Source organism: Sebastes umbrosus, chromosome 6 (assembly GCF_015220745.1).
Source record: "Sebastes umbrosus isolate fSebUmb1 chromosome 6, fSebUmb1.pri, whole genome shotgun sequence".
NCBI classification, from domain to species: Eukaryota; Metazoa; Chordata; class Actinopteri; order Perciformes; family Sebastidae; genus Sebastes; species Sebastes umbrosus.
In genome coordinates this window covers 1,093,773-1,119,302 of record NC_051274.1, presented here as the reverse complement: position 1 = coordinate 1,119,302, position 25,530 = coordinate 1,093,773, and the positions used below count along the sequence as shown (strand labels likewise).

Below are 25,530 nucleotides of genomic sequence, written 5' to 3'. Positions count from 1 at the left end.
GTTGGCATCGGAGTGTGCGAGGGAGAGCGTATGCCCTTTTCAAGTGTATGCATCTTTCTTTGTGTGCTTGAGTGTGTGTGTGTGTGTGGCTGTGCGCGCAAGTATGTTTGTCGTCGCCCATTAACTGAGCTGATGTGAGAGCTGGTAATTGCTTTCTGTGCTACTCAGACAGGGTTCTCAGACAGCAGACAACCATGTGAAGTTATAGGGCGGTGTGCATGTGTGTGTGTGAGAGAGAGAGATGCTGAATAACAAAGAAGACAGCGGCTACAACATTTTGCTTTAATGTCGAGGGGGTAGTGAAAGCGTAATATGACATGCTATGATTCCTGCACCCCTGCTAGCGTCACTGCTGTGATACCCTTTAGTCTCCTGCTCTCCATTCAGTGATACTCCCAAGTCAGCAAGGACCGTCCTTGGATCTAGCACAAACAGAATCTGCCACACTGGAATGAAGCGAGCAATTGCGAAGGCACCGCTGACACAGAGATATCCAATTCAACATCACTCAATCGGGGAGAGACGTGGCATGAAATCCCTCCTGAAGACCCGTTAGGCAGAAAGATGCGTGTTTTGTACCACGGCGTGTCTGAGAAGAAGGCTTCATTAGCGCAACGGCACAGAAACTTCCTGTCGTGGCGCTCGGGGAGCAGTCAGCTATCAGATTACATCAGTCTTTACGGGGGATATTTTTAGGGGGACTGGGGCCGGCTAAGGTTGAGGACAAATTGTAACTAATTCCCGGAGCATTGATCCAGCGGTTTTGGGCAGCAGGCATTGTTTTTGTAAATGAAAAAGAGAATGAATGGGCTTGGAAAGAGATACTCACAGTTGGTGGACGCTGCAGTTGTAAAACTTGACCTCTGTGCTGATGAGCATCTGACCGGTCTCCTTAGAGTTGAGCCTCAGCTCAACGCCTGACCAATCTGGAAGAGAGGAGACAAGGGATGAACATTTAATGTGTGCTCAAGCATTATTTATCTTGGCATTATTTTTGCGTAGTTGTGAGCAGCAGACATCATTCAATCGAATGCTAATTAGTTACAAGGTAAGCATAGAAGATATCTAGAATATCTTGCATGGTATTGTATATAGAAAGGTGTTATTGCTAACATTTAGCCAGTAGATGTTGTACCCTCCCTCCCCCGTTCCATTGCATTCACTTCACAACAAGTGGTTGCCAGTTCGTTGCACAAATGCATATTTTATGATCGAGGGGAGTGAGACTCAGACACGTGATACCAACGTTGTTATCAGGGCTGTCAAAGTTAACGCGATAATAATGCATTCATGCAAATTCGTCTATTTTTTAGGTTGTAGCCGGCTCTGTTTTAACGCTAGAGTGAAGATACTAGCATCATATGAAACCTAAGGAATCCAGTGGTACCAACCATGTCATACTAACTTGTTGCGAAGGAGGTTAAATAATTATAATAAATAGCTCCAAACTTGCGCTAAATTTTGGCAAGAAAAAAATTGGTATGGCCATTTTCAAAGGGGTCCCTTGACCTCTGACCTTAGCATACTGTATGTGAATGTAAATGTGTTCTATGGGTACCCACGAGTCTCCCCTTTACAGACATGCCTTTATGATAATCACATGCAGTTTGGGGCAAGTCATAATTAAGTCAGCACACTGACACACTGACAGCTGTTGTTGCCTGTTGTGCTGCAGTTTGACATGTTAGGATTTGAGAATATTTTTTATGCTAAATGCAGTACCTGTGAGGGTTTCTGGATCAATATCTGTCATTGTTTTGTGTTGTTAATTGATTTCCAATAATAAATATATACATGCATTTGCATAGAGCAGCATATTTGCCCACTCCCATGTTGATAAGAGGATTAAATACTTGATAAATCTCCCTTTAAGGTTAATTTAGAACAGATAAAAATGTGATTAAGTGGCGATTAATCACGATGAAGTATTTCAATCGATTGACAGCTGTAGTTGCTGTACTATTGTTTCACAAGCCTTGTGAGAAGTAGGAACCAAATGTCGGATATATTCCACAGAGATAAACAAAACATGAATTTTCGACCTGTTAAAATGTTTGTCTACTTAAAAATGTTATCTATAAGACCGTTAAAGCTAATTTAAGTCACATACAGAGCCATTTCCTTTGATCTTATTTTATTTTCCTGCATTTTACTGGACAGAGTTCCGGCTTTGCTTCTGTTTCTCTGTAAAAACAGCCTCTTATCTCTCTCCGTGAACACAGACAGACTCCATAAATATGTGTGTATGTGTGTGTGTGTGTGTGTGTGTGTGTGTGTGTGTGTGTGTGTGTGTGCGTGGATTTCAGATGACATTCAGTGTGTAGGAGGTTTGAATGACCCTCCGTGCCCCGTTCTCTCCGCAGCACCTGTTGGGAATCGGGCTCTGTTTCACACAAGTCTGTGTAGCGGGCATGCTAGGCTCACAGCTCCCTTCTAGCATTTCACATTTGTCTCACAGGAGCTGGCAAACAAAGTGGTACAGAGTTCCTGTCCACGCAAAACCTCCTCTAGGACTTTGTTTCTCTTTCGTGGAGAAAAGTGCCAGCTATTTTCTTTCATTTCAAGCTCAACATCAGTCCGCAGTCCTCACAGTTTTATCCTAACCTCTTTTTCGCTTTTGTTTTAATTTAATTTATATTTATTTTCCCTTCTTCTCCATCTTCTATATATTATCTAATTTTCTCCTCTTTCTCTCTTCTCCTCTCCTCTCCTCAGGTCATTGCCACCGCACGATCGATGCTGATGTGCAACAGATAGAGAGGCTTGCTAGGGGATAGGAGATAGAGGAGGATAGCGGGGAGGTCAGGAGGAAGTGACCTCAGGGGAATGAATGTGGAGTAAAAAGAATGGAGGTCTAAGCAGCCTGTGGGAGGCGACGAAAGAGGAGGGAGGAACGTGGTCAAAGAGAGGAATGGTTAGGATGGATGGAGGAAGGGCTTACCAGGGGGATTGGCTGACATTTACCTAGGGGAGAACATTCATATTAGTGCCTGATGCACCACTCCCCACGGGAGCTCTGGGCAAACAGGGCTGTCATTTACTCAAAGGGAGGAGGATTACCAAACCCCCCAAAACACACAGTGATTTCCACCGCACACTGCACATTATATATTATTCAGGGTGTTTGGTTTTGTCACCCTGCAGCCATCTTGACTTGCAAACAACAGGTATTTATTGTCAAACAACAGGTGTTAGTATTCATAATGATATATGTGTTTGCAAAGAAATGGATCCGCGATGGTATATTTATGGAAATATGCAGGTGGGATGCTTGAAAGGTCATGAGATTTCTATGAATAGTGGATTAGAGGTGATTAGCATATGTTTATTCCGGGACCTAAACATTGTCTAGGCAGTGTATGGATATGTTCTACTCAACTAGGAATACGTTCTACTCTACATTTTGTGAGATGAGGTAAAAATGGCTGATCAGACCTTTTGACCTCTGCTGAAATACAAATAATTCCTATAATTAATTACAATCTTTTATTCATTACATGTTTGTTCTTTGTGTTTTTATCGGGTATGGCTTTCCTCAGAAGCAAACAGCAAACAGCAGAGCAGCTCCCTCTCTGTGCCTTGGCTATGCTAACACACTAATCCACCGCATCAACTTCCCCGTCGTCCCCTCAACTAAAGCGTCCCCCGGCTGATTGAACCTGCTTGTTAGACCGCTGCCTATTATCCCGGTCTGAGGGCAGTAATGTGGTGAGCGGCGGCTCAGCCACAGGCCAGGGGATCTCAGTCTGATCCTCCATCAGCTCTAATGGGGCCCGGCCTTGTGCGCAGCACACTTCACAGCCAGGAAACTGATCCTGGATCTGCGGGAGCTTGTTATGTAGACGGTGCCTGCTTAAACTAGGAGGGAGTGCTGAATCAATAGAGATGTTTCAGAGTGTGTGCAGATGAACAGTTAGCTCAGTGCAGCATACGAAGAGAGGGATATGTGGGAATCCTACCAAGGCTGTTTAGACGTGAAAATGTTCTCATCTAATGGCCGTGATCAGACCAGTAGTCTAGAGTACTGCGCACTACATAGGAAAATATTTTGGTAACACTTTCTATGACACCCATGTCTATAATGCATTATAAACATACTTATAATTCCTTATAATCTGCTTAAAGCAAAGTATTATTATAGTTATAAGCACTCATAAATATTCATAATGCATTAGAACAATAATCATAACTATGGCTGTCCCGAATAAATTTTTTTGGGCTTCGAAGCTTCGTTGAGAAATATTGGTATGTATTTGAGGCTTCGCGGCACACTACTGTATACATACTGTACACACCTCTACACACAACTAACAGCCATATCCGCCTGAGAAGAGTTCATAATTATTCATGTTGAATATTGTTATAATGCATTATCATGTGATTGTAAGTTACTCTAAGTGGTCATTGCTTGCTTTAAGTAAAGTGAAAATGAATTTACAATGTTTTATGTGTTGTTCTGGCAAAGATTTAATGATATCTATCACCTAACTTAAAGTTACAATCTCAAAGATCTCCCTTTTGTTTTCTTTGGCGGCTCCTATGTTGATAATTGCGGTATGCAGTATAATGCATTATAACAGTGATTATAATGCATTATAAAAAGATTAGAATGTATTACAACTACGGGAACTATAATACAATATGTTCCTTGCAAAAAAATGTCAGTGAGTGACCAGCAATTATGAAGTATTATGATAATTGACTATATAAGTCATTATAAAATGTTTTATAATGTGCTATGATTGTTATAAAGCATTATGAATATTTATGAGTGCTTATAACTATAATTATACCGTGCTATAATCAGATTAGAATAAGTATAAGTATGTTTATAATGCATTATGGACCTTGGCATCATGGAAAGTGTTATTAATATTTGTTTTTTAAAGCAAACCACTCATCAGTTTACATCCAATGGATGGCCGTGAGCGTGTGTGTGTGTATGTGTGTGTGTGTGCGTGTGGGGGTAGTATCTACCTTGGTCGGTGGGGATGAGGGGGACATCCTTGGCAGCAGGAGACACACACAGTATCTGGTTGCCGTTGACCTGCCCCTCCACCTCCGTCAGGTTGCCGAAGGAGCAGGTGATGCCCGCAGAAAGGTCTGGAACGTGGCTCACCTTCACCAGCAGCTGCACAGGGGGGGAGGCACACAGCCAAATGCATAAATGATGATACAACAGACTGATGTGTGATGCCTCAGAAATGCTATATTAGAAAAGAAACTGGGAAGCAATTCTTATGGCACATCCCTAATGGCATTAGCACAAAGATGAGATGCGATAGGCTGGGGTGAATGTGAAAAACAGCAGCGGTTTGAATGCAGTAGTGTAATAAGCTCCAAAAAGGATGAAAAAAAGAACACACTGCTGCTGGCAAAGCTGTCCAACCACTTTGCCAAGAAATGCTGCTGCGTCTCAAAAATGTTATCAACACCATAATACAGAAAAGAAGGCTGTATTTAGCTCTTAAAGTGGCAGTAGGCAGAATATTTTTGGCATCATTTGGCAAATATTCCATAATAACCTTTCAGCAAATTGTAATTCAAGTGTTCTGAGAGAAAACTAGACTTCTGCTCCTCCTCATGGCTCTGTTTTCAGACTTTAAAAATCTTGGCCAATGACAGGTCATTTCTGCCTAGTTTGACCATTTGATCAGAGTTCGTGAGTGATTGACAGCTGCTCAGAGACGGCAAGGCTCCAGCTCGGCTCTGATTGGTTGTTTTCCTCCGGTTTGTGAAATCTTGCAGATGTCATTAGGAGCACCGGAGGACACAGAGGCACAGGATTTTTTTCAGATTACCTGTCTCATGTCTTGTACAACTGTCAGGATATAGCGACCGTTTTTAACTTTTTTTAATCACATTTGCTCCAACCTGCCTACTCCAGCTTTAATGTTCCATATGAGTGTAGAGGATATCAGTCCAGAGGAAGAGGCAGACATTGTGATTCAGTCAGTGGTCAATAAATAAAGGAAACTGTGAAAAAAAATGGCCACTTGGCAAATTCTATTTTTGTTTCCTCATTCTCTAAAGTTCACAAGGACACAAAGATACATGAAACACAAGCAAAAAAACACACACACTCGCACACAATGTGCGGTTCATATACGGCACACATGCAGATGCACATACTGTAGAGGTGTTTGAAGTCACCCTCTGGAGAGCAGTGACACCGGGGCTGGAGCGTTCAGCTGCTCTGCCTATAAATAAATGTATTCTGCGCGCAGGGTGTGCGATCTGGCTCTCCAGCCAAGAGAGGCAGCCTGGATAATTATCACCATGGCATTTCGCAGCCTCATTCCATTAGCTGTTATTTTTGGGCCATACCGTTTGAAGTTTCTCTTTGTTTTATCTGCCTCTCGCTAAACACCGCGGGGCTACTGGGACAGGCGAGGCAGCTGAGCAGCTTAACTGTGGGCCTTTCAAGAGATGCTGACTGTCTGACTACACTGCCTCCCTCGTTAGCTGGCTTACTCTGCTACCCATTGAGAGGATGGATGATGTTTTATTTTTTCTTCTTCTGCTGAGGACCTCTTGTCTTCCCCTGTTTTACTTTCACCGTGTTTGTATTGCTTCGCTTCGAGGTGTGTCAGATAGATCCTTGATTACAGCAATCACAGCAATCAATGGCTTTTGTTCAATGTAGAATTCCCTGAGTAACCTCTCACATTAATTAGCTCTCATCGTTCTGTCAAGACACACATATACAGATAAACACTCGTGCTCACACAGCGAGGCTGCTACAGGAAGTGAGCTTGTCTCAGAGTGTTAAGCCTTTGCTCTTTTTGTTCTGCTGTCCTCCCTGATGATGAGGATGCTGGTGGTGGGTGTTTTTTGCAGCTTGGCAGCAACGACCAGCCTAATTGGTGGCAGAGTTTTAATAAAAGGTAATTTGATTGTTTTCTCTGTGTTTCTATCTCTCCATAGTGCCCACACAAAGAGGCTGTGTTGTCATGGAGATAGCTGTCTGCCCCTGTGGAATTTGCAAACTGTGTGAATTTGTGAGTGTTTTGTGGACGGGTTGGTGAGATGACCCTGTTGCTGATATATAGCTGACATGGAAACAACATGTTCTCTGTATCCCTCCCTCTCTGTATCCCTCAGTAGACTTCACCCGGTTGTCTACAAACCGGGTGAAGTCTACTGAGGGATACACTCTTAGAAATAACGGTTCCAAAAGGGTTCTTCCTAAAGGGCTAAGGTTGTACCCAGAACCATTTGAGTTTTTCAAGGGTTCTTTTTAAGACTAAAGCTATGCTCACACTACCAGTGACAAAAGCAATAAAACGGCCTAGCGTGGCCAGCTACACTGTCTCCGTCAAGCGCTTGTTGACGTAGTTGTCTCATTAAATAGCACTGGCATTTTTTTAGATGGAACAGATCAGGGTGAAACAAAAACAGATTGGGTTGATGCTTCACCGAGTCACTGGAGCGCAGCGACGAGTGTTGGGTGTCAGTTTGTGGGATCAGGTCATCGGCTTCTATTGAAAATGACATGTAGCCTGTTGCTGTGTGGCTCGTAGGGTGAACACAGCATAAGGGTTGGAGTGCGGAAGAGCTTTAAACTTGCTTCAAGTCTTCTTCAATACAGCATGATGTTCATTTAGTAAATGATGGTCCCATTTAGAGTCAGATAGACCATAAAGCAGGGGATGCTTAAGGGCGGGGCTACCTTGTGATTGACAGGTCGCTACCACGTCGTTGTCCGGTCTGAGAGTTGTCTGTGTTTTCATCGCACAACTTTAACCCTTTCACAGTGTGTTTTTAATTCATGAAACTTAATTATAACATTTTTAGTCACCTAAAATTGTCTTCTTCAGCGTTCAGTTGTACTTAGCTCCACCCTCTCATGTCATTTGGCTACGGCCAAAATGCTGAACTCGAGGCTTCAAAACCGCAGTCCACAAATGAATGCGTGACTACGTCCACTTCTTATATACAGTCTATAGATGCAGGGTGAGTCACTGTCTGAGCCATTGGCACATTTGGCATGATTTCTGTGATGTTTGCGCAGTTAGATTAACGGCTCATCTTAACAAAATACAAGGAAGACTCAATGTGACTATCAAACCAGTGTATTGATGGAGGTCTGGAAAAGTCTGTTGTAGTTAGGTCTGCCATCATTCCATAGAGCTTAATAGGAATGGGTCATGATTTTACATTTTTTTGAATAGTTGTTAATTTATAGTTATAGTTTATGCGACTATCGTCCTGTCTTAAAAAATGGGGGTTATGCGGCGATGTTTGAAAAATAATCGACTAATTCCCAGTGATTATGGAATAGTATTATTGCTTGGAATGCACATCACTATAGCTTAGTAGAACTTGGTTTGTAGGACCAAATTGCCAAAATATTACACCCCAGAACCTTGTTGTGAGCAGTTTCACCTGGAATTACAGTATATACTCATGCAATGAAGGTATGCCAAATGTCTCTGTAAGTAGATAGTACACGCTTGTACTGTAGATGTATATACAGAGCTCACAAAGCACCACTAAACAATAGCTCAGTTACAAAATGCACCTTCATTTTCTCTCGCTGCACCAAAAGTGCACGTCTTGTCCATACAATTGTAATTTGTCATAAATGTTAGCTGTTAAAAGATGAAAACCAAATGCTGCTGGACACCACCGTTTGCTTTTGTTATTCTGACAAGTCCAAACCTGAGGAAATAAATCTGGATAGAAAGACAAATGTTCTCTTTTGTGTTTTTGGATAAACTGACCCTTTAACAGCGTGGGTATAAAGTGTGTGTCCACGCGTGTGCATGTGCAGCATTCACCAGAACTTGGACGGGCAGAGCCTTTCACTGATGCTCTATCCGCCTGTTTTTCGCTCGGTCGGTGTGGAAATACTGCTCTGTACTCAGCTGCACTTGGACAACTTTAACACCTACACGCCCACCCACACAAACATGTCTTGGCACACATATTGACTGCTTTGTACCAAGTGAGCATATGCACGCTGAAACGCCCACATAGAGCTCTTATGAACCTTCCCAACTAATGTTTATGCATCAACCACAATCAAAACTAGGCGAGCTGCTATGTGGGATCATTTCAAATGTTCTGCCTCTGTACGTGGGTAGGGGATATGCAAATGGGAGCTAATTTTTCACTGTAATTGCGTGCAAGTAGTGTTTGAGATTAAGTTGTGCGTTTGGCATTTCGTGTGTGTGCTGTATGTCAGAATGTGAACTTACAGGTACACTGGGCTCTGACACCGCAATGCTGTCTGGGTACACAGTGGCCTTCACACACTGGTTGAGAGAGGCGGCGAAGCGGTACGGCTCGTCTGCACGCTCACACCGGTTCCTCTGAGAGCAGCTGAACAGAGAAGAGAAGGAGGGACAAAGGAAATAAAGAGTTACTGATATTCGGTTTTCAACAGGAACATAAATAAAAAAGAAAAAGAGAAGCTACCAGAGCCATTCAAGCCCTGAGAAGAATTCAATTACATTAGTTTGTTACCAAACTAAAGCATAAGTAACCGTATGAATGAATACATTACAGGAAGGAGAGGTGCTGCTGGCAAAGCAGAAAGCACTAACAATGAAAAGCAGAGGAAAGGTATGAAAACAATAACAACCATAGTGATAGAAATGAATACTCAGTGAAAACAGTATGTGACAGTTTAAGTTGGGGGTAAAAAAGACAAATTGCCAGTGTTGTGATGGTGAAGGGGAGGGGAAGATGAGGATTCAAAATGTCAAAAACACGAACAGTAAATATTGTCTAAAAAAGGGAGCATTAAATAATGTTGTAATAAGAATTAAAAAAAAATACTAGCAGAGTTGTGAGGAAGAAATAACGCTACAGAACATGTCTACAGAATATGTCTACAGAACATGTCTACAGAACATGTCTACAGAATATGTCTATAGAATATGACTACAGAATATGTCTACAGAAAATGTCTACAGAACATGTCTACAGAACATGTCTACAGAATATGTCTACAGAATATGTCTACAGAATATGACTACAGAATATGTCTACAGAAAATGTCTACAGAACATGTCTACAGAATATGACTACAGAATATGTCTACAGAATATGTCTACAGAATATGCGACAGGACTGACCACCAGACTGATCATATAAATAGCATGATTAATCACCGCTACTTCTAATGGACATTGTATTGACACATTATAATTGATAGAAGTGCATATCATCCACCTTTTGATCCACCACCTTTGTCTGAAGACATCTGGACTCATAACTAACTAAATAAAGAACTACACCAGATTCTTCCGGTAAGGATGCACCGATCGGACTTTTTCTGTCCCGATACGATACCTGGGCTTTGGGTATCGTCCGATACCGAGTACCGATCCGATACCAGTGTTTAGTTAATAAGCTGTGTGGAAGTGACTGGGATCAGTCTTTAATGTGTAAGGCAACATCAGGTGTGACTTAAACGTTGCTTTCCTAACTTTGTAAAACAAAATGTAACAATTAAATACAGAGATATAAACTGCCTCTCCTGGCTGTTGGTGCCTCACTCCACATGTTGGACCTGGACCTCCGCCATCCAGGAGATTTAGCCTCTCTATCAATTTAATTCAGTCCAAAGGGCCTCATAGGCATGGGAAACATACATTTACATTACCAAATCAACTGTGAACTAAAAACTAAATTCTTGTCCTCTCTCTAGGTTCCATGGTGGAGAGGAGGTCGTGTTGCTCTGGCTCTATCTATCTGGTGTGGAGAGGAGGTCGTGTTGCTCTGACTCTATCTGTTCGGTGTGGAGAGGAGGTCGTGTTGCTCTGACTCTATCTGTTTGGTGTGGAGAGGAGGTCGTGTTGCTCTGGCTCTATCTGTTTGGTGTGGAGAGGAGGTCGTGTTGCTCTGGCTCTATCTATCTGGTGTGGAGAGGAGGTTGTGTTGCTCTGGCTCTATCTGTTCGGTGTGGAGAGGAGGTTGTGTTGCTCTGACTCTATCTGTTTGGTGTGGAGAGGAGGTCGTGTTGCTCTGACTATATCTGTTCGGTGTGGAGAGGAGGTCGTGTTGCTCTATCTGTTCGGTGTGGAGAGGAGGTCGTGTTGCTCTGACTCTATCTGTTTGGCGACGCCTGGAATAAGCTCGACATCCTCCTGGATTCATCTCTTCACATATGTTCACATTATATGCATTATATTTTTGTCATATGGATTGTCTATGTTGTATTTTCATTATGTTGTTACTCTGTAAACACACCATCTATTCTGTCTGTCCTGGATAAAGGATCTGTTGTTCTTCCTGACATTTTTTTACCTGTTAAACGGCTTTTTCTTGGTTTGGTTTTTCCTCATCCGATGAGAGGGTCATAGTGTAAAGGACAGAGGGTGTCGTATCCTGTACGGATTGCAAAGCCCGTGGGGGGCAAATTTGTGATTTGTGAAATTGGGCTATACAAATAAAATTGACTTGACTTGAAATTTACTGAATTTCTATTGATTATTAAAATAATAAATCGTATACCAGCAACTTGGTAAGAAATCTTCAAAATGAACAGGAATGACAGCTCAAGTGTAAACCTGTTAATGCAGCAACAAATTAATCAAAATTTAAACAGAAATTAAAATTACAGGATATAATGTTTAATAGATTGGCCTCATTGTCACTGATGCCCGATCCAGCTATCTGAGTCAGTACCGGCCCGATATCCGATATCAGTGTCGGTGCATCCCTACAGTAGCTTTGGGCTTTTTTTCTTTTTCACTTTCAGTTTTCATGCCGTCTGTATTAGTCATGTAGATGGGTTTGTTTTGTGTGGATAGAAGGCTGTAAATGTGACATGCTCTAGAGTCTGGCTGAGTTATGTTGTTGTTATCAGAGTTGTTATTTTCTTGTTTTGCAAAACATATGCCTTATTGAAGACATAATAGGAAACAGTTTTACTGAATTGCTTAAAAACATAAATGACAAAAAAAGCTCACTGTAAAAATGTGTATTTCATGACACTCGTACCATCAATAGCAGCTGGCTTCGAGGACAAGTAGCTCTAAAAGTTTTATATAATAGTAGGCGATCATGGCCTCCTGGAAGCTCTGCATTCCCAATAAACCACAGAAACAAGTGGTGGCATCAGCAGTGGAACCACTGCCTCCAGTGGGTCATTTAATACGCCAGACTAACATAAAGTACCAACCCACAGCAGCACTGAACACTACACACCCGAATTATATCCTTCAATCGCTGCACAACTTTGGAGACAAATTACCCGGCATTCACTCATAAGAAATCTTAATGGTCAGACAGTATATCAAGTACCACGCGACACCCCCGCAGTCCGCCACATCCCTCATTAAAACTCAGCCGCCGCCTCCTCCCTCTTATTAAAACTGTGTGTTCCCTCCGTCCCATTACACCAACAGCTCTCTGTCCTCATCCAACCCAGCACCGTCTAAGTGTCTGGCTAACTGGCTGTCTGGTCACAGCAGCTCTAATTGGACTCCGATGGGTCAGCCGCCGCTGTCCGTGGTGCTAGATGTGCCACTACAAACCCTGTCCATTCTCCCCTGGCTGCTGACTGTGTATGTATGTATGTATGTATGTGTGTGTGTGTGTGTGTGTGTGTGTGTGTGTGTGGTGTGTGTGTGCTATGGCCCGTATCATGCTTCTTAACCACATACTACTCTCACACACACTGACTCTGAGCTACATCTTCATCCACAGCTTCTGTGTGCAATTATGTTGTCAGAAGTTCAAGCCGTATCAAGCAGACTCACATGAACACACACACATATACACAAACACTCATGCGCAGTACTCCCTGGGGATTTAAGAGAGCAGGAAAGTGTAGAATTAGTGTAGTAGTGTGAATCTCCCACTGGGAAAGGAGGGCCACTGCAGCAGGATTTTTGACATTTTTTTCTAAAATGATTACCTGGTTTCCCCCTTTCACCACTTTGGAAACTCTATTTCTACATCTGAAATGTGACATTTTCATTGTTATTCCTGATATGAATTCTCCCACCTCTTCATTTTACACATTTGACTCCACCACATTTTTCTCTCCACCCTCTGTCCACGTCTCTCCCTTTTGTCTCACTCTTTCACAAGTTGAAATCAGCACACCTTTATTAGGAGAGGTGTTCCTCCCTCTGCAATTTGCCGCTTCTTTTATATCCACAATAGCGGCAGAAAATGATACTTAATGTGCTTTCAGGTGCGGCACAATGTTTTATGCATGTCTCCAAGCTGCACGGGCACAGACACAAAACCCCCCCCCCAAAAAAAAAAAAACCTGGGCGGTCATTAACTGACAAAAAGCCTCGCATTGATTTTCCTCACTGTGATTTTTTAAAATAAAATTCATTTCGGTTGGGGTGAAGTAAGATGAGAGCGCAGCAAGGAGAAGGGGTGGGGGGTGTGGCAGCGGGGGTGGGAGGAGTGCAGGATGGCTGCTGTTGCCATGGTTTCGGGAGATGGCCATTATCTCTGTGTAGTTAGAAACTGACCCTTTGCCTCTCTCATTAGCTGAAGTGCATGCCACTGAGTGTTGACTAGAATCCTGCCTTCCTCATATCCCCCCCACCCCCATCCTCTAGGCTGGCCCTGGCCTGTCACTCAGTAGCTTCTCCGATGCTTTGTGTTCTATCAATCGCATTCCTGAGGGGAAGGTGGGGGCTCACACGGAGGAATTAGGGTGTTAAAAGGTGATATGCACACTGAATTTCTTACATTACAGGTTAACACTTGCATACATGCCTAGTACCTAGTTCAATATACATGGCAGTACAGATGCGTGCAGTACTTTCAGCCTGTCTCCTGTAATAGGCAGCTATTTTCCCTCCAGTGGCTGCTGCAGGCAGCCTGGGTGTTAAGCCCTGTCCATGGTGCTGAAGTAGCTGCTTGCGCTTCCATCATTACTCCTCTCTGGCGTCTACATCTCCACTGCAGGGTATGAATGCAGCCGGAAGTGGCAGTTGCAAAGCATGCAGTCGTGTAAGACGAGTGGGAAAACAAAACAAAACATAACGGTGTTTCTGCAACTACGGTCACTTTTGACTCTCCCAAAGTAAAAAAATCGACCTCTATGAATTTTTAATTTAACCACCAGAGTATGTGATACATGTGAACAGGTAGACAAAATAACATATAGTGGTTAAGATTGTATTCTTCTTATAATTCTATAATATTTTCAAAACATTTAACTTCGTTCTCATCAAGCTTTGTGCATCACTGCAAATATTGATATACATATTTTTTCTAAAAATAGAGGACTCCCTGATTTTCTGTACACCCTGAAAACTTTAAACAGTAAACAGAGATGTCAGTTTTCATACACAAAAATATAAAATATGTTGTTTTTTATGACAAATATTACAATTCTATTGCCTAATGTCATTTCCGCAAAAGATTTAATGACTTTTTTGCAAATATTGCAGATAAATGGCAGCTAGCAAGGTCTGCTACGTTAGCTTTGACTCTTAGCATCTAATATATATGAATTCAACAGTAATATAAAGTTATTTCTATCATTTTTATTTTCATCAAAATACACAATTACTAGCGTATTGTTGTCTCTTGTGCGGTTTGTGTGGACTTCACTGGTGCAAATAAAGCCTCGACACACACATGTACTGTAATGTGATTCACTAACCTATATATAATGTGCAGAGTAATTTGTAGTGTTACAGAGTGGGAGGGTGAGGGTAGCAGAGGCCAGACCTCAGGGTCCGTTCCACCAATGTCTGCTCTGTAGTCTGTTGCCCCAGACAGGCAATTACACTGTCGTCTCTGCTGCGCCAAGCTGTGATAGACACCCAGACGTATGGACACACACAGACACATAGCCACAGAAAAATAATGTATACTCAAGTGCTCAGTGTAAGTAGGGCTGTCAAAGTTAACGTGATAATAACGTGTTAACGCAAATTCATTTTAACGCCACTAATTTCTTTAACACATTAACGCAACTTGTGATTTTTATGTTGTAGCGGCTCAGTTTTAAAGCTAGAGTGAAGATACTGACATCATATGAAACTAGAAAACCTGATGAATACACTAGCTAGTCGCAAAAGAGGATAAATAACATTCCAAACTTGCGTTAAATTTTGGCGAGGAAAAACTGGCATGGCCATTTTCAAAGGGGTCCCTTTACCTCTGACCTCAAGATGTGTGAATGTAAATGGGTTCTATGGGTACCCAGACATGCCCACTTTATGATAATCACATGCAGTTTGGGGCAAGTCATAGTCAAGTCGGCACACTGACACACTCACAGCTGTTGTTGCCTGTTGGGCTGCAGTTTGCCATGTTATGATTTGAGCATATATTTCTATGCTAAATGCAGTACCTGTGAGGGTTTCTGGACAATATCTGTCATTATTTTGTTTTGTTAATTGATTTCCAGTAATAAATATATACATACATTTGCATAAAGTAAGCATATTTGCCCACTCCCATGTTGACAATTAAATACTTGACAAATCTCCCTTTAAGGTACATTTTGAACAGATAAAACATCTGCGATTAATTTGCGATTAATAATGGACAATCATGTGATTCAGTATTTGAATCGATTGACATCTTTAATAATAATATAATAATTATAGTCCTTTGCACTAAATCCTTCATACATTTATGCACACCTTTACACGCACCTCCGTCTCCCCTCCTCCTCTTCCCTTACCACATCTAAACACTTCAATGAAAGAGTGAAGGCCAGTCTGAGTGCAGCTCTAGCTGTGAGTACCATGTTTGTGTGTGTGTGTGTGTGTGTGGGGGGGGGGGGGGGGCGGGGAGGGGGGGAGGGGGTGGAGTGGGAGAGAACTAGATGTATATTGAATATTTGATGGCGCTTAACAAAGCTTTACTAGTCTTAAGTGGTAACCCATTATGTTAGAGAATCACTGGCGTGATTTGATTTGGTTGAATGGAATTGTGGTCCGGGGGACCCGCGTCTCTACAGAAACACATGTTAATGTAAACATGTATGCAGACTGACTGCACTGGGGCTCTGGCTCCCCGACACGAAAAGAAGAATCATTAGGTGAGCAGTGATGTGCAGCGCTGTGCTGCCTACATCCTCATTCTGAGTGATTCAGGGCATTTGTTTCTAACTGCTGCATCCCTAAAGTGTGAGAATATCCATTTAAATGCATACCACAGGAGGGAAGTGAAGGAGGAATAAAAAAATAAATAAAGCAAGGTTTTCATTTTCAAACCAGCACAGAGATGGTAAACTCCACCAGCTGGAGCTGCTGTGTGGGTTTAGGCTGATGTGTGAGGGCACGGTTTGAAAGCCCAAAGTCGTGTACAGTTCATGTCAGGGGTCAAACCAACCACTGCAACTCACTGTCCGTCTCCCGGGGCGACTGATAATGTCACTGCAGGCCGGCACCCACAGGACACAGAGTGGCCACAACCCGTTCACTTCATCTTCTCATAGATCGGGGAAGCTATTGTGGTGTAAACTGAGTCAAACACACATATATGTTTATGCCAACCCAGTGTGTCAGTCTCTGTTAAAGAAATTGGACAAGGGTAAGGGAAAGGAAGAAGGAAGGAGGTACGATTCACGAAGAGACCATTGCTCAGCGCTCTGCATCAAGCTATAGCTTCGCTTGCGTGGGCTGAGCAGAGAGAGAGAGCAGTGCAGGGATGGAAGCATCTCAAAAAGAAAACGAGTGAGCAAGCAAGAGATGCAGACACGCTGGGGTTTTAGGATCATTAACTGTATTATATGTAGCCTGCCCCCTCATACTGTACATACTGGTGCAGTATTTCAGCCGCCATGTAGCCGACGTGTACTATAGCTCTATGCGCGAGGAATCTATGGAAATATTGATAGACCTGCATGTCCGTGATCGATATCTCATTAGGCACAATTGGGAAGATGGATGCAGCCTCCCTCTGACTGCTAACTATGGCTGTAGCTGATGAGTCGGCCATTAGACACACAGTCTGACATCCACAATGGGCTGAAGCAGCCATTTTCATTGCCGGGCTAATTGTTGTTGCCACTGGTGAATTAGAGGAGATTTTATGGCCGGTGTTTGACGTCATTCGTAGCGCAGTGATGAACATGCCGCACGTCGCAGTTCTAAACATAGGGCTGTGGCGTCTGGTTTTAAGGTGATTTTAACAAGCACATGAGGACAATTGCATCCCTTTACATACATACATGACTATTTCCTGTCTTAAATTCATAATGTTTTTCTCTTAAAGGAGACATATCGTTAAAAACTCACTTTTTCAGTGCTTGTGCACATTAGGGCTGAGCAATATATCAATATTATATTGATATCTTGATATGAGACTAGATATCGTCTTAGATTTTGGATATTGTAATATGGCATAAGTGTTGTCTTTTCCCGTTTTTAAGGTCTGCAGTACAGTAAAGGGACTGTTCTAGCTTTTCTATTATTTGCCTCTACCCACTTAGTCATAATATACACATTACTGATGATTATTTATCAAAAATCTCAAAAATTGTGTGAATATTTTTGTAAAAGAATCAATAATCAACCTTACAATATCGTCGCAATATCAATATTTAGTTGTTTGGTCAAAATTATTGTGAAATTTGATTTTCTACATATCACCCAACCCTAGTGCACGTACATTTGGGTATCTGGAGTGCCTACCAGCACACAAACTGAAATAAGACGACCCAGTCCGTTTTTTGTGAGCTGCCTAGATCAGAAAACATGTGATTTAACAAGCCATTCACATTTGGCTCCCCTTCCTATGTCACATGCAGGATCATTAGAATATATCACCCCCATCTGAGTACCTCCACCCACAGCTTGAGAACTACCTTTGCAAAGGTGCGTCATATTTTCCTCGCAAGCCAATCAGAGCAGACTGGGCTTGTTCGGGAGGGGGCTCAAAGACGTTTCACACAAAGCGCAGATTTTTGTCCGGAATATATGTACGACCAGTGAAATCCTTTGATCATCGTCATTCTGCATAATAATTAGCCATGTGCTGCTGTTTGTTACACGGAGAGTATGTATTTACGGGGCCTTGGAACAATGGCTGTTTGTTTTCGGGGTAACGGACTGTCGGACAAGTGGGCTTTTTTCTGTCCAATGGGACATTTTTGGACTATTGGTGTTTCAGAATAACAACGGGCCCTCCTCTTCACTAACACCCAATAATGTTGGACAAACACTACAACCTCAACAACCAAATAAAGGACAATATCTGGCTTGAGATGGTCCAGCAGCTGGGATACGCTGAAGATGGTAAGGTAGCTGACAGCACATGCTAGTGTTATATGTTGGTCACGGAATTTAGCTAGCCACAACAGCTAACGTTAGCGTTAGCATCACATTTGTCCAATAAGTTCATGTATTGTGTAGTTAACGTTAGCCCCTCAGATATTCTCTGTCTGGATAGGTTTTTGTTGTGTGGAGTGAACACAGTAATATTTAGGAGGAGACTCATTAGGCCTCATTGAGGAAAATAGAAAAGGGCAACGCGGATAATTCACACCGGAACAGGTGTGCATAGTTGTCAATGCGGAATTGTATTTTCGCGTCATACTGTTGAGTAAGGCTGCAGGATTATGGCCAAAATGATAATCCCGATTATTTTGAGATCTCGATTATTCATTCATTTTAGGGACAACATATTTTTTCTTGCACTTTCAAATTGAAATAAACAAAGCACTTCCTTGCTGTGCTACATTCCTGCTAATACACAAATATACAAACATTTGCATCATAATAAGACTGGACCTTATTCACAGTGCATTTCCAACATAGACAACATGAAATTGTACAAAACTTTTTACCCAAAATTAAGACAACAGACCACTGCTTTCACTTTCACCGTGTGCTACGTTCCTGCTAATTAACAAATCATTGCATCAAAAGAATATTTTAAATATTATTGTTATTCTATGAGCAAGGCATGAATTTTAAATGTCAATATCGCAGTCGTTCATGTTCATTTTATTGTGGGAAGCCAAAATCATGATCGCGATTCATTTTTGATTAATTGTGAAACCCTGCTGGTGAGAAACGTTTTTTAAAAAGACAGGTGCTAAAACGGAGCATTTCATACAGAGGGTGAATACAGGCATATTCAGACAGACTGTGTGAGAAAAATAATGTGTTTTTTGAACATTGAAGAATGTAAATATGTTATAGTAGAAACCCAAAATACAAGCATGAACCTGGAAATGAGCATGAAATGTCCTCTTTAAATTCTGGGTTCACATCCCCAAATACTCTGTTAAAAGAATTGGCCACGTCCCAAACCCCAAGTCTTGCAGTTGACAAAGTGCACCCACATAATGTGCTCCAAATCAGGATGCCAAACAAATCGTTTGGCAGCGTTCAAGCTCGTAACACCGATGTGTGACAAGTGGACAGCTGTGCCATTCAGGCTGCTGCTGTGTGGGTTGTTACTGAAACTGATCTGAGGCAGTTCAGCCACATGCCGACTGACAGTACAATACAATACAGTATCACAGTGTAGTAGTGATATGTTATTCTGCTCAGAGCGGCCCTCAAATGCTGACTCACTGTCTGCTGGGGCCTACTACGCCAATAGCCCTAAGCTGTCATCCACACAACAAACTAGCGCTGATTTCCACACACTGAACAGAATCTCTTATGCACATATTACATCGTTCATTACTTCAGTTGAGATTTCATTCTAATAAATAGTATTACTTAGCGAAACTCGCTACACTGGTCAACTTCTGACCTTGGCACTGGGTCACAATCTCAGCCCCTGGACAGACTAATCCTGACAAATCTCAACAAAACCTCTCATCTTCTCCCGGAATGTGGGAGCGAGCTGAGAGGATGGCGGGGGAACAGAGTGATGTGGGACGTTTTGAGATGGAAAAGCCTCTTTTGGGCGCGATTAGAGAGCTAATCTAGCAGCGACGAGAGGCAGGCTAAGGGAGGGAGGGAGTGACGGAGAGGAGGCATCGCCACGGCTCCGCGTTTTTGGATGGTGGTCAGACGGAGGCTGAACCACCCATTCACAGGACTGCAACTGAAGAGCGCTCGAGATGATGAGCTCCCTTTGAGCCGCAATCAAAATGCTGCTCGGTTTTGTGGGCCGACGAGCGTGAGGCATCAAAACCCTCTCTCATTCTCTTCCCCTCATTCTTATCCCCTCTCTTTTTTTCCCTCCCTCTCATTCTTTGTGCATTCAGTGGATGCCTAGCAGCTGCTGGTAATTAAAGGACTTTAGAGTCTCACACCACACTGAATCAGAGGGAGAAGAAAGCAAGCAGAAAGACAGGGAAGACAGAGACGCCACTTCTGGCCAGCTCACCGGCTCCTTCGCATTCTCTCCTTCTCCTCATCATCGCAAACCAAGCTAATGTCCTCCTATGTTCCTAATTAGCCACCTTAGAAGGCTGCACTTCAATGAGCATGCATGCACAAACGTAAAGAAACAAGGGGAGGGGGGACACCGAAGAAAAGAGGATGGATATTGTGGATGGCAGCTGTAGACGGAGGGAGGGGGGTGATCAAAGCGAGGGGTGTTTATGTGTGGCAAGCCAACCATCTCTGGAGTGTGGAGGAGCTTATTCCAGAGGGAAGGGTGTCTAAATGGGAGACAGCGCTGTAGTGAGCCGCACTGAGCCGAGAGGAGATGAGTGGCGTAGCTTTAGCTTTGCTGTGAGAGAGAAACATAGGGAAGGGGGAAAGATCATTTCTATAAAATCAGCAATGGCTCAGGGATGGCTGATGAAGAAGTGGAGAAATGGAGGGAGAAGGGGGCATAGTGATCACAGCTGTGGATGGCGCCACGGCTGGCAACAAGTTTAATTTGGGGTGAGAGTGGGACGAGGGGAGCTCTTCACCAGAAGGGTGCAGCTGCCTTTTTCTCCAGCAGTGTTTTCACAGATATTTCCTTCTACTCTTGGTTATATTGCACGCGGTCTTCATGCTGTAGCACACTCCTTCACATTCACATGTATCATCTCATTTCACTTTGCTATGTCATTAGTTATGTTTCCATCAAAATCCTGTGCACGTTTCTGGACTTCCGGCTAAATAAGTGTCTGTTTCTATCAACTATGTTGCAAGTAGAGGATTTGACAAGATTACATAATAATTTGAGCACGTGCAACTCTGATACAGGTAGATAAACCCCAGACCCCCCAGCTTCTTTTATGCTTTTTTAAAGGGGACATATCATGCTCATTTTCAGGTTCATACTTGTATTTTAGGTTTCTATTAGAACATGTTTACATGCTGTTATTTTCCTCATACTGTCTGCCTGAATACGCTTGTATTTACCCTCTGTCAGAAGCGCTCCCTTTTAGCACATTTCAACAGAACTGCAACGGAATTGCATTGCTAGGCAACAGTTTGAGTCCATGTTTACTTCCTGTCAGCTGATGTCATTCACAAACACTGCAACCTGAAATCTGTCAAAAAACGCATGGAAAATGCCAGCCGTGACACTTTTTTTCTTTCGAATGTGCTTGGGAGGTTGTCGCGCCAGCCGTTACTAAGCAACCAAAACCTGCGCGCTGCAATGACGATGATGATGATGATGAAGTTGCGGTAATTTAGCAGGAAGCCTCAAAATAAACACGATCAAAACGCAGATAAATTAATTTCCAGCACCGTAAAGCCCTCACAGTAGCTTTACTGCTCGATTTCTCTGTCAAGTTGGCTGACCTGTCAACTGGATGTTGTGGCGTTCTAGGACGGAAATGGTGAAGCCAGTAAAATAGTCCGTGGAACACACCTTAAAGCTCTGGGTAATCCTTAACTGAAATCATTTAAATTCCCCTCCATATATTTACCATAGACGGATATTAACGGAAGAAAGAAAAGATATCTGCCGGCTGTGATTGGTTGTTCTTCGTCACATGCGGTGCGCGCTGCCGCTTTCCAAAAGTTGAACTATTTTTAATCCGGGGCTCAGCCGTCAAAGCCTGAAAAATAGGCACTTGGGGACGCTTGCTCTCACATTTGAATGTGCCTGCCGCGAGTCTACATTGACAATGGATATGAGCATGCAAAAGACGCGGCATGTCTATGGCCCAATAAGTTGGGACACATTTAGAATGTTTACTTTTAAAACTGTGTAACGGTTTATATAGTGTAGATTTGTGACATCACAAATGGACAGAAATCCTGACTGCTTGTTTCAAAGGCACATTTTCTGAATACGGGCTGTGTGTATTTCTCTGTGGATTGAGCGTTTCGATACTTTCACAGTATTTATATAACAATTACCTGCTTTATAACATAAAATACATGAAAATCTAAATTTTTAGAATATGGGACCTTTACATTTTCTCATAGAGGCATGCAATTGGGAGTGGCAATATGACATAGGTGCTTTGTCTACAGTAGAAGAAGCTCAATCAGGTACTGCAAGGTCAAGGTGTATTCAAAAGAGTGGTTTCTGTCAGACATTAGTTGTATCTTTTCTTTTCTCTTTTTTAATTTCATTTGGAGCATTTGCCCTCTGTTTATCATGCCCAAATTGAAAATGCATATGAGCGGCAGCAAGAGGAGGCCAACTATTCTTCTTTTAACTTCTTTGCCCCTCTGCAGTAACTCATACAGAGCTGACAGGGGTCCTGCCAACACTCATTGCAGGGTCAGGACGGAGAAAGGGGGTATTAGGACCAGAGACAGGTGGCACGGGGGTCCGCTGTGTTGCGAGAACAGATGGCTGATCTGACGCGAATCGGGGGCGCTGACCTTTTCTCCCCTACGGTACAGTACAGCGATCCACGCAAGTGTTTGTGCATGTACACAAAAATCGAACCCACGTGCACGCACACGCTCAGACAAGCCCTCACACACAAGCACAAACTCGAGAAGGCATTTGCACTCCTCACAGCTGTTCCCCCCTCACAGCTGCTTTCAACATAACAGCTTAAAAAAACAATCACCTTTTAGCGCCATCGCCTCTTACATGCTGTGGATCTGAATCCCCACTAACCTGAATTATTCCATTCCCTACCACACCTACACAAAAAAAGCATATGATTATCAGCCTTGCATGGAGGCTAATGCTGTGGTAAATGATCCCTGTGTGAAGGCACGCAGACTGCAGAGAATACAGCGCTTTAGCCGGCCACTCCCGTATACCTCCGCACGCGGGCACACATGCTGAATTACCTTGTCGCTAGGCAATTATTTGTCCTGTCCCAGCTTTGGAGTGATGTAAATTACTTTAAGTGCACTTTGCAGGGGCCGCCATCACGATAATGATGATTGCGGCGGGGCTCTGACACACACAAATATTCAGCTATACCTTTAGAGAGAGGGGCTGCATTCAGGAGGGGCTGTGAGTGGGGAATCAAGACATAGCAGCTAAGAAGAAACTCAGACTGATGAGAGTATGTGTGTGTTCTTAAGAAACAAAGAGGGAGAGATGGAGACGAAGCCAAATGTCTTTCAGCTTCTTTAGTAGTGAGTTGCATTCATCTTGTATACCCTCTCCATCATTTCATCTAACTACAGTCAGTTCAATTTACAGATGAATATCGCAACTCATACCCAAAATACAATAAATATACATGTTTTTCCATCAGTTTTTTCCTCCTGTCTGGCTTTCTTTAACTTAGTTCTGTTGCAGTAATGCTTCACTTCCAGCAGGTGTCCCTCATGGCTTCTATGCTCATTCTTATGGCTGCTGTTGTTACAGTAGGAGGTAAATATCCCCTAACTTGCTCAGGAACACACACAACAAATATAGTTTGGCTTCACCAGATGTCTATTAAACATGCGGAGGCACAGTAAATGCACATATATGACAGTTCTATGCAAGATATTGGTCAAATAATGAGTCATTTTTGGTCTGTTCTTGTGTGTCTATATTTTTTATACACCGACTGCATGGTGTCGTTTCCTGTTAATATCAAGTCAAGTCAGAAAAGGGCAGCTGTCACTATGGCTGCGGCAAGTAGCCATGAACCAGCTCTGCATCTCTGAGGCACAACTACCCGACCACTTCCAGACAGACAGTCTCCTAACCCCAACTCTATTTGATAGAAGATAAACATTAGGGGAACAAACTGCCTGCCTTTGTGCGAGGGCCATTTTGGAAGATGTCTAACAATAATGTGCATGTAAAGTATCTCATTATCATGACCTTTACTTAACTAGGAAGTCACATTGAGATTAAAACCTATCACCATACTTGCCAACCCTTCCGATTTTCCCGGGACACTCCCATTTTTCATTTAATTCTCCCGTATTTCTCCATTTCATGACAAATTTTCACACTTTTTTTTCCGTTTCGTTATCACAACCTGTTTCTGGCACCGTGCAGCGTGTATAAGCCTTACTGTTTCCACCCGGACAACAATACAGCTACACCTAATGTTGTTTACTGGCAGAAAAGAGCTGCTCGCGACACAACTCGGTTTAACCCGCACGCCACACATCACAACGCGCAGCGCCTAAAGTCGGGCTTTGCTCGACGCTGCAAAAAGCTGTCGTGGCGCGGCGCAAGTCATTGAAAATAATGTGTTTCAGAGCACAATGGTGCCGTTGTCGCGTTGTGTCTGAAGGGACCTTCAGTGAGTGAGAGAAGGAGAGAGAAATGGAGAGTACTAAGAGAAAGAAAAATTCAAGTAGGGGCAGAAAATGAATGAATAAAAACTGATGAATATTAGTTTATGCCAGAGGGTCAAATTATTCTGTAGCCTGTTCTTTCCTCTAGTATGAGTAGTATGTAGTATTTAAGATTAAAAATGCAGTTGCAGTGTACTTATTATTTAGTTATTTTCATTCTTTAAAAGTCAGCAGAATGCAGTAAACAGGACACTCAAATGTTCTGGGGGAGGACCTCCAGACCCCCCATTTTCATTTTGAAACCCTCCCTATTTTTAAGGTCTCAAGGTTGGCAAGTTTTAGTGAGACCTAGCCAAGACAGGGTCAAACAGCAGCATTCAACACATCACTAGACAATATTGAATCACGGCAGCAACAATAGGTATCTGTAAACTGACTGGGTGATGATGACTGAGGGATACTCACATGTTATGCAGGACACACCAGCCGCAGTGTGGGTCCCCGGAGCTCAAACACTCGCCACAGGTCCCGTACTGCTCACATGACTCGATGGGAACTTGGGTAACCTGAAAGCAAATGAAAGGGTCAGGGTCAGAGTGCAGGCAGCGCAACACACACATCACAAGATGCACACAAAGAAGCCTCTGGGTATGTGTGTGTGTGGACTAAAGGAATGCTCATTCAGTCACACACCGACAGATGATTAAACAAGTATATGCTTGTCCACATATATTATTAAGGAAAATTGAGAGCATTATACTGCCTCTCAAAGGCTCTCAACATGGTGAAGACTGAGCCGGTGGCTCGTAGCTAATGGTGCTTTCAAATGTGGTCGTGTTTACCGGTGGCGTCTTGAAGGGAACTCTCAATTTGGGGAAACTCTCGCCAGATGGTTAAGGTTAGGCATTGATCTAGAATAGTTAAGGTTTGGATAGGTCGTCAGGTAGTGAGTCTCACGAGAGTTTTTGCAGATCTCAGATCAGATTTCTCAATTTGCAGGTTACCTTCTAGACGCAACCATGTTTACTGTGTTAAAGAGAATAGTCCATATGAACGCCCCCCCCCCCCC

The 25,530-nt window shown here is 42.9% G+C and overlaps 1 protein-coding gene and 1 long non-coding RNA gene across 2 annotated transcripts in view; one reads left to right on the top strand and one right to left on the bottom strand.

Annotated features, from left to right (window-relative positions):
* The window catches only part of plxna2 (plexin A2), a 275,749-nt gene that overhangs the window by 106,619 nt on the left and 143,600 nt on the right, over positions 1–25,530 (bottom strand). The window contains 4 exon segments of the mRNA XM_037773809.1: positions 830–926; positions 4,978–5,131; positions 9,204–9,327; positions 24,927–25,027. Coding sequence (XP_037629737.1) covers positions 830–926; positions 4,978–5,131; positions 9,204–9,327; positions 24,927–25,027 — 476 coding nt within the window.
* Positions 22,113–23,475, top strand: LOC119490436. Its single transcript, XR_005207407.1, has 2 exons — positions 22,113–22,298; positions 22,488–23,475. It is a non-coding gene; the product is annotated as an uncharacterized LOC119490436 (long non-coding RNA).